At 48.7% G+C, this 9,153-nt stretch overlaps 1 protein-coding gene across 1 annotated transcript; it reads left to right on the forward strand.

Annotated features, from left to right (window-relative positions):
* Positions 1 to 1,751: 1,751 nt before the first annotated feature.
* On the forward strand, positions 1,752 to 8,031 carry LOC144118537 (nucleoside hydrolase-like). Its single transcript, XM_077651453.1, has 4 exons — positions 1,752 to 2,280; positions 3,373 to 3,670; positions 5,800 to 5,936; positions 7,630 to 8,031. The coding sequence occupies exons 1-4, from the start codon at positions 1,936 to 1,938 to the stop codon at positions 7,975 to 7,977; spliced, it is 1,128 nt and encodes a 375-aa protein (XP_077507579.1). The 5' UTR covers positions 1,752 to 1,935; the 3' UTR covers positions 7,978 to 8,031.
* The last annotated feature ends 1,122 nt before the right edge of the window (positions 8,032 to 9,153 follow it).

Genomic DNA, 9,153 nt, shown 5'->3' on the forward strand with positions numbered 1-9,153 from the left:
CTACAAGGACTGCGGCAAAGAGCAAAAAAAAAATTTGCGAAGCGAAGCTCCAAGAAACTCAGATATTATGTAGGAGTAAAGATAAGACTGCCCGTGAACTGCTAGAAGCCCACAGGATTAAAAAAAGCTGGAGTTCTTGTGTCAGCACCCATCGCTGGTCATTCATAAGAATGAAAGTATATTTTTAGATAAATTTAGAAAGATTTGAATCACTTTTGTTCCCCCCTCTGCAGTATCCTTCCCCTCGCACTAGTCATTTGCCTGTTGTTTGTTATATTGTTTTTGTCCCCTTTCCTCCACGCCTTCTTCTTGGCTATAAATAAGCCATTCTTGACTTAAATAAACAGTGGCAAGAAGCGCCGGTCTCGTGTCTTCCTTTCCTGTGAGCTGTGTTTTTGTGCGCTTCATCTACTCAAGCACACCACATGACTTGCTTGTTAGCTTGGCTGTTGTAATTATAAGCGTTCAATCTTCTGGCAGCCGTCATCGTCACTATCACCATCATTATCGTCAGATTAAATTAGTCTGCAGCAGATCAAGGGCACCTTCCAGTAAGCCGGGTTGACGAAATTTTAAAGAGGAATCCTTAATTGCAGTGATTCTGCTCAGCGCTGCAGTGCAATGAATTCTCGCCCTTCATACGCGCCGATTCTAAACCTGAGAGCTGAGCAGCTCACGTAGCCACACTTACGTGACACGTGCGTCGTCCAGTGAAGTGTCCCCGTAGCCTTGACTGTGCGCGCTCAGGCCGCATTGTTTCGTTTGGGCGTATATGGAGGGCCAGCATTCATTCCGCTACAGCTCTGAGCAGAATCACGTTTTTGAAATTATCACAATATTTTATGGACGTTACCAACGGCCTGCTACAAATCTCTAATTACAACCGGGAGCCTGGCTCTAGTATTAAAATTTCTATCTTAAGTACTATATCATTTGGTAATTTATGTCACAAAAAGCACATTTCAAAATATTTCAGGGGAGAACATCCCGAACCCATGCACTCAACTCCACTCGCCATCTTCATTATAATACCGGGTATACAACGTTGTCAAACAGGTGCTGCCCGACCGTGAACCATATATATATACTATGCGCGAGCTTGGCCAGCTCGACAGCAAGCTCTTAGGGTGCTGCATGAGTTTTGGTGCAGCCGTGTGCATGAATTAGCGGACTGCTTATCAGTCTATGCCATGTGCTGAGAGAGTAGTCGCTTTAGGTATTTGCCACTTTCATTCCGTACTGCTGCTATTTAAAGCACCTATCTATACTATTTACGCGTCCCGCGTTATACTCAGTACTACTACTTTTAGGAGGTTAGGTCGTTAGCTTCGCATAAACGGCAGCGAGTCTGCACCTGCCGCGCTTGCTCAGTGGAATCCATGGCGTTCGGCTGCTGATCCCGAGGTTACGCTGCATTGGCAGTATTTCGATGAAGGGGAAACACTAAAACGCCCGTATGATGTGCGATATCAGCGCACATTAAAGGAGGCCAGGTGCTTAAATGAACCCGGAGCTCTTCACAGAGCCGAAGAGCGTAATAACATATTTTTCATGAGCTCCCTCCGCATCGGCGCCGGATGTGAGCCTGGAAGCCGCAGTCAACATCATTCACACTGTAAGTGGGACAATAAGGGGAGGAAACACGCTTACAGGTGCAATGTGTATACGTGCGCACCACTTAAATATTGGAAAAAATAAAAACGGACGCGAAAAGCAGGTGAAAATAGACGCTCAGCGTTGCTCAGTGTCATACCAATCGAACCCAGGCGCAGACGACTGTTTTGCAACGATGCACGCCTCACCGCGCGCGCATATCTGCAGTGAGTGAAAAGGCATCTTCCGAAAATTTGTCGCATAGCGATACAGCTAACCCTGAGGGCTCCTTCCAGCAATTAACGCTCTTACGTTGACTGTCGTCTGCGAAACTGTGCCTGAATGGTCGCTCCAATGGGGAAGGCGAGTGTAAAGCGGGAGTCATCTGCAAAAATTGACTGTCGCCTCGTCATCATGCAGACTCTTCGGCGCAGTGTCACTCTGGCTCTTCTGCTTCTTAGTCTAGAGGCGGCGGCTGCTTCCTCAGCTGGGTGTGACGCGCAAAAACGGTGTTTGAGGATCGTGATGGACGTAGACACAGGTGTGGACGACGCCTTGGCTCTGGCGCTGGCGGTGAGCCTGCCGAAGGTGTCCCTGGACGCCATCACAGTGGCGGCGGGAAACACCGACTTGTCCAACGCCTACGACAACACCTTGAGGACCCTGAACGTCCTAAACCGGACGGACGTGAGTACGCGGCTTTGTGAAGTAGTATTTGAAAGCTTTCAGTTCGCGTAGCCTGCCTGGCCTGCCAGGGGCAGTCACCGATCCTCGTGATGTTGGAGCGAGTCTCTGGTTGTCCTGTCGGTCAGCCTAGACTATGTAGTGAGAGGAACAGTTCCTCGCTGTGTTCAAGAGGAGAAGTGGAATTAAGGACCTCCTGAGAGTGTAAAACTGTACAACTTTCACAAATATTCATAGTGAAAAAAAATGGTACGGTTTTAACGTAACAAAACAGAGTCGACGTGCGAAAGCATGTGTTCAGCCTGGTTGGCTCATGTTTTTGCTTTGCCGGGTCGTCGGCACATCTGGCGAAGAAATTAGGCTCAGGTTCAGTTCTGATCGAGATTAAGCTGATCTTATCTGTTCGCGCCGCAGATGGAAGTTGATGAAGACGACGATGTGCAACGCACAGCGCGAGAGTGTGTTTCAGTTTGACACGAGGCGTGATTGGCTGCGGCGATATCGCTTAGTGCTTTCGTGCAGTGGCTGCAGCGAAGCTGATCTGTTCGCGTCGCCGCGGGTTCGAAACCAAGTCGCGGCAATGTTTATTTTATTTCTACATGGGATGTTTCTATGCTAGGTTTCGCCAAGCTCACCTTCAGGGTCAAGCTTCAAACAAACCCGGTGAGCCAGTTGTAGCTCGTGAAATAGTGACTTCGTGATAAAACAAAAATGTGCTCTAATCCTGGACTCATGGCCTCGATCTAATTAATACAGTTTTATTTCCAAGTTAGGCGACCAGGATGTTTTCCAAAAGGCTCGGAGAGGCCAAATCGATGGTAACGGGGTTAATTCATTGCGCTTTGAAGAGTTCTTTGAAAGTGCAGGAAGTTTTATTGAAGCCTTAGGTTTGGTTACTTTGACTGGCAGTTGCATTAAGTCCTCCAAAGCACACTTCGCACTCTGTCAACTAAGTTGGTGATGTAACAGCTGCCGTTGCCATGGCAACAGAGCAGGATACCTTCTGTGCGGATGCAATCACGGTACGCTCCGCGCGAAGGGAAGCCGTGCGTACGAACGGCTACCGCTGTGAAAGCCTGCAAAATCTCTTCGCAGGTACCAGTCTACGTGGGCGCAGACAGACCCATCGACGGCAGCTTGGAGTACGAGGACACATACTTCGGGCCCGATAACTTCGGAGGCGCTAGTTCGTTGTACGCGACGGGTGAAAACTCGGCTGCCGATCCCGACACCCCCGCGTACCTCAAGATGATCGAGCTGGCCAAGAAGAAACCAGGCCGGCGGACGATGGTGCTCACCGCCCCGCTGACAAACGTGGCGATCGCGCTGCTCGTGAACCCCGACTTCTTGGAGGACGTGGAGCACATCTACATCTTGGGTGGAACGCTTTACGGTGAGAAACTGCACGCTGGTTTCCTCGCCGCCTGGCGGCGAGCACAGCCAAGCACAGTTAAGGGCCATGAGGAGAGAAAATGGATAGCGGTTTAGCATTGCTAAGCACGAAATATCGTTCGAAAGCACGGTTTTTAGTGCGAATGCACTTCTAGCCGTACTCTCCGGCTCCTTGCGTCAGTGGACTTTACAATCGCGCTTTGAGGTACGTCGCGGTCGTGTCCACCTGCAAAGAACCGTGCCTTCGTACGATATTCCTTACTTAGCGATCCTAAACCGCCAGCCATTTTTAAAAAGAAACCTTTGCTACTGCATGTTCCGCGAGTTTCGCCGACCACGCAGATTTGGCCTTCAGCGACCTTAAGCGCGAAACCGATGACGTTGCGACTGAAGGAAGAATGAAAAGGAAAGTGCACGGGCCTGCCCACTGGCTCAAGCTGAGCCAAAATCGCTGACACGTGCAGGCATTATAAAAGTTGAAGGAGATGTGAGAGTAAAGATTGAAAGACAAGACGCGCGTCGCAACAACCGCGTCATCTGAAGCAACGACGACGCTTCGGCAACAGATACACCCCTCCGAAACCGATGAAGAGCGGGAGCTTCGACAGCAAAGGAAAGCAGCACAACTGGACCCCAGGGAAAGTGGACACATTAGTCGCGCTTTAAGCTACGTGGCGGTATTATAGTGCCTAGCATGTCTTGCACTATAGCGATAGCGACAGACGTCCGCTGCAATCGTTGGCATTGACAACGTTGTGGAAGAAACGCTATTCCCTGCCACTTCCAGCATCTTGCTGTTCCCTTCCGAGACTGTTGAGCATTAATTTGGTTTTGCACGTGGTAATTTTTAGACCCATCGTTCTGCTTTATAAAAAAAGCGTTTCCTGTGCGTCCGATTACAAGTACAATAAAGAAATGGCAGTGGCTTAGCTTGGCTATGCCAGGATATACGCAGGGAGAGGTACGTTTCCCTGGCTGAGCTTGTTGTGGTCTCTGTATGTTTAGCAATGAGAGACATTGGGTATACACATCTTTTATTTATTTTGATCGACAGAGACGAAGACTGCCTAATGATCTGTGAAGTAGCATGCAGTGGTCTCAATTTTGTCGATACACTATTTCGATTTGGTAGAGCCTGTTTAGTATACAAGCTCTATAGTAGTTCCCCATTGTGTAGTCTTGACGTGAGGGTCCGAAGCTAAATTAAAGTCAAACTTTTCTTTCGTACACTGACTACGAGAGCCCTGTTTCCTGTTGAAATCACCCAAAGTCGCACACAAGTGTGAAACCGCGCCGTAGTCTGGTATACACGTGACAACCACATCAATCGTCAGCTTGACAGATGTTCCCAGTGCCACGTAGACTCCTTGGATGATAATGCTGCTTACCAGAAGCCGAACAGAGCAGGCTTCACCATTACTCACCGCGATCGAAGGGAGATGTCTGACAGCGGTGATACCTTGTCTCACGTACACACAGACTCCAGCATTCTTATTTGGTTCAAGCCAACTGCCAGAAGCCAACCTCAGGATGGGAAGAGTTAATCTTCTCTTGTCTATACCGCCGTTTAGCAGCGGCTGGACTCTCCTTCTCTGCATGCATGTCAAACGTAGTGATACAGACGCCCACTATTTACATCTCCGCCTTTTATACGCAATCCTGCGCATGCCACGCGCGGTTCGGGTGATAGGTGGCGTGCGGCGTGGCGGCGACGAAGAACGCGGCGCAGCTGTGGGGTCTCTCTGGTTACCACGGTATCGGCGCATGCGCACAACTGCTCATCCGCGTGACGTAACGCTCGGCTTTGACGGTGGAGCGGACGAGCGGACGCGGCGACGGCGAAGCGCACGCCGCACTTCGCTCCTCTTCGGTTGCCATGGTAACGGCGCATGCGCACAACTGGCCTCTCCCATGCACCGCGAAATGCTCGACTGGTAGCCCCAGTGTAGCTCTCGCTACAGAAACCGAAACTTCTGGAACTTATGCCAGACTTCTTCAAAAGCGCGCCGGATTTGCCGGGGAAGGTAGTGTACACCACTCTTTTTGCGTGACACACTCAGTGGCTTATAGTTCATCATGGTTAGGTAATATTCTTCCTCTTGCCTTCCTTTTTATTTTTTCTTTCAACAGGCAAAGGAAACGCTCTTCCTGCGGTCGACTTCAACTTTTTCTCGGACCCCGAGGCCGCTCTGGCTGTTATTCAAAGGGCAGCTTGCCCGGTTACCATCATTCCTTGGGAAGCTGTTCTTCATGCCACAGTGCCATGGGTTAGTATAGACCTTTTCACGACCCTCGCAGGAACCGACGTTTTGGACGGCGGGGAGCGCGTGGGGGAGCCCAATCCTCAGTTCTTTCCTTTTCTTCGAGCAGAGTAGAGTGTCCAATATGCCGGCACCCTTCGACCTGTTTATGAAAAGTTCTATAGGGCCGAGTAAATTCACAGAGGTCATTTACCAAAACACGTCGACGATCACGAGCGTGCATAACGGGTCCCCATATTTGAGTGTACCATATTTGAGTGTCCCCGTGTTTGAGTGTACCAGTAATGCATGTACCAAAGTATATGTTGGTACTAAAAATCCTGAAAGAAAAGATCCCCTGAGTGCCCACATTCACCACTTTCTTCCTAACTTGCTCGGTCGGAGATGCGTGCTCACATTCATACACGCTAATTACTGCGTGACGCTTGCTTGTTCTTGTTGCGGAATGCATAAAAACGGGTCTGCGAATAGCATTAGGAGAACATTCTGCCAAGAAACTGCAGACGATGCATGCACCGTCTCTTCTCCGCAAGCTGCGTTTCAATCTTCGCTGGCCAGACGTTCGCTACATCTACACTAACACCTCTACTGTCGCATTAACGACAAATCCCCTGTACACTCTAAACAGGAATACGCCTATGTGGGAGTAAAAAAGGGAGTAAGTTGTCCTATAACGCACTCCCTTTTATGAAAGGGGGTGCGCTATAGAGGACAGATTACTCGCTATTTACTCCTTTCTTTCTACAGTGTAGGGAACGCCGCGCTTTTCCTGAAGTAGAATATGTGCTCGCTATACAAATAACTTTTCCTTTTTCATACTTCCTTCGTAACCTTACCCGAGGAAGACATTTGCTTTAGACGGTGTCGCGGACATGGAGGCCTAGACTAAGGATGAGAGGGCTAGGAAACAGAGAACTTCAAGATAAAAAAAAATTTTTCGTCTTTTTTTATTTCACGAGGCATAAAATCTAAAAAAAGAAAAAAGCATGGTCTAGCGGCCCTTAACAAATATATAAAGAATTGTTCCGTTCAACTTTGAGAGTGTGATATGGACAGCCTGGCAAAAAAAAAAAGTCCGCTTCATATAGTATTATGCTTCAAATGTAAAATATTCTGAGTGTAGGCATGACATCGTACTTACTCGTCCGTTCATTGGAGAGCCGTGAACGAATGCGGCATCAAGTACTGGCGTGTGGTATTCTCGTACTGTGCTCTTTCTTTTCTGCTCTAACCGAGCTGCAGCCAAGACAATATCAGAAATATTGGGCCATCTGTTCTGCGTGAAAACGAGGCCACACGAGAATTAAACCTTTAAAGTGGATTTTTAAATTACTGTTTGGCCATAGAAGCCGCAATCAGTATCACAAAGAAAGCGTTTGTGTAAATAATGTTAAGCACGAAGTGGATTGCAATCAGGTAATCCTATTATACATTTACTTTTCTCGTAAACAAGGTGCAATTTAGATAAAATTACTTCCTTATCGCAGTGTTTTTGCACAAGTTAAACAGGATAAACAGCCGTCGGTGACCTCTGAAGCCATGTGTGTATAGCTGATTGGGGCTGGACTGCCTGCAGTTAGAATTCTGTGCCGTCCGATCGAAGAGGTGTCGCATCGCGGTATTTCCGAGTGGCGTGCCAAATTTCCATTAGCGTAACGCGGAAGTTGTGACGCGCATTCCATTCGTTCCCCGCTTGCAGAGCACCTACTACGGCATAGCGAACAAGACGGGCCCGCTTCAGACGTTTCTGCGAGACATCACCACTCACACCGTGCGGTGCTGTCTGAGCGGGGGCCAGAGCCCTGGGTTCAACGTGGGCGACTTCCTCGCCGTCCTGGCCGCCGCGGTTCCGGAGAGTGTCGCCAGCGTGTTGGTCCAGCGAGTGGACGTCGAGCTGGCCGGCGCCTACACCAGGGGGCAGCTCGTGCACGCCTGGCAGCCCGACATGCTGCCCCACGTGAAACGAAACGTGACCTTAGTGCGGAGATTCGACGTCGACTTCGTCGAAAAGTATTTCAAGCGCGCGTTCGACCCCTCGTCGGGCTAGAGATGTGAAGGTCGGAAAAAAAAACACGTAAATTTTTTTTTGGAAAAAAAAACGGCATTTTCGAAACGAAAGCTTCACTACGGGTCCTCGAGCTTCGATCGCCGTGTGCCTAGTTTTCACATTTAGCTGAGTTAGAGGTCAAACCATGAAGAAGAGAAATAGAAATTGAATCAATATTCATTACCGGAAGTCGAACCCGCGGCTGCGCGAACAATCTCCATTAAGTGCCGCTCAGCGAGACCAGTAGGCTATCGCAGCAGCTAACACGCCTCGTGTTAAACTGCACCGCACTCTCGCGCTGTGCTTTGGAGAGAGTCGTCTCCATCAACTTGTTGTTGTTGTTGCCTCTGAAGCGATGGCACATACGCACGGTGGGGGATTGGCCAGGGTGGGTAGAATATTCGTTGTTGTTGTTGTTGTTACCCTCATACAATGGCACATGCCCACAAAGGGAGATTGGCCAAGAATTGGGGGCACAGAGAGTTTTTCAGGTAAATATTTCCTGGACGAAAATGAATGCTGAGGAAGGAAGAAGTAAACAAAAAGGAACAGCGAAATGAAACGGGAAATTCATACGCACTAAGGAGATCGACACTGAAGCTTATAGACGAGGGGTTAAATGATAATGATAATTGTAAGAATAAAAATAACATTGGAAAAATAAAAGTACCAAGGTCGCTGATTTGATTTCATTAAAAATTTTGGACGGCGGTAAAAACAGACTTGTGGCTGTACCCAAGTATGGTGGCTCCAAACGACAATATGACTGGGCTGCTCAAACAAAGGCCAAGCTGTTGTACTGGCTTCTTTAAAACATTCTTCTCATCATGGTGTAGCGGCGACAAAACAGCAAAAAGTGGTCTATGGTTTCGTGCTCACCACAGAATACGCAGACGGGATTAAGCGCCAACCCAGTCCTGTGCAAATAAAAATTAAATGATTGGATCCGGCAGCGGAGCCTTGATAGAGATACCTCAAGCTGCCGTGAATGGCATGATTGCCTGCTCCACGAATACGTCAGGTGCAGGTAATCATCAGATCTCAAAAGAGATCCAGTTGTCATTTTTAACAAATTCTGTCTTCGAAACCTCGCTGCTGTGATGTACGCTGTAGCCGGAACGATATGTACACGGGTACATTGAGGGACGCCTTTTCCAGGCAGTCCGCAACTTCAGA

The sequence above is a fragment of the Amblyomma americanum genome, chromosome 2 (genome assembly GCF_052857255.1).
Source record: "Amblyomma americanum isolate KBUSLIRL-KWMA chromosome 2, ASM5285725v1, whole genome shotgun sequence".
Taxonomy (NCBI): Eukaryota; Metazoa; Arthropoda; class Arachnida; order Ixodida; family Ixodidae; genus Amblyomma; species Amblyomma americanum.

Coding starts and splice junctions, on each gene's coding strand:
- LOC144118537 (XM_077651453.1), top strand. CDS start 1,936: ATGGTCGCTCCAATGGGGAAGGCGAGTGTAAAGCGGGAGTCATCTGCA. Junction 3,671..5,799: donor CTTGGGTGGAACGCTTTACG/GTGAGAAACTGC, acceptor TTCTTTCAACAG/GCAAAGGAAACGCTCTTCCT. Junction 5,937..7,629: donor TTCATGCCACAGTGCCATGG/GTTAGTATAGAC, acceptor CCCCGCTTGCAG/AGCACCTACTACGGCATAGC.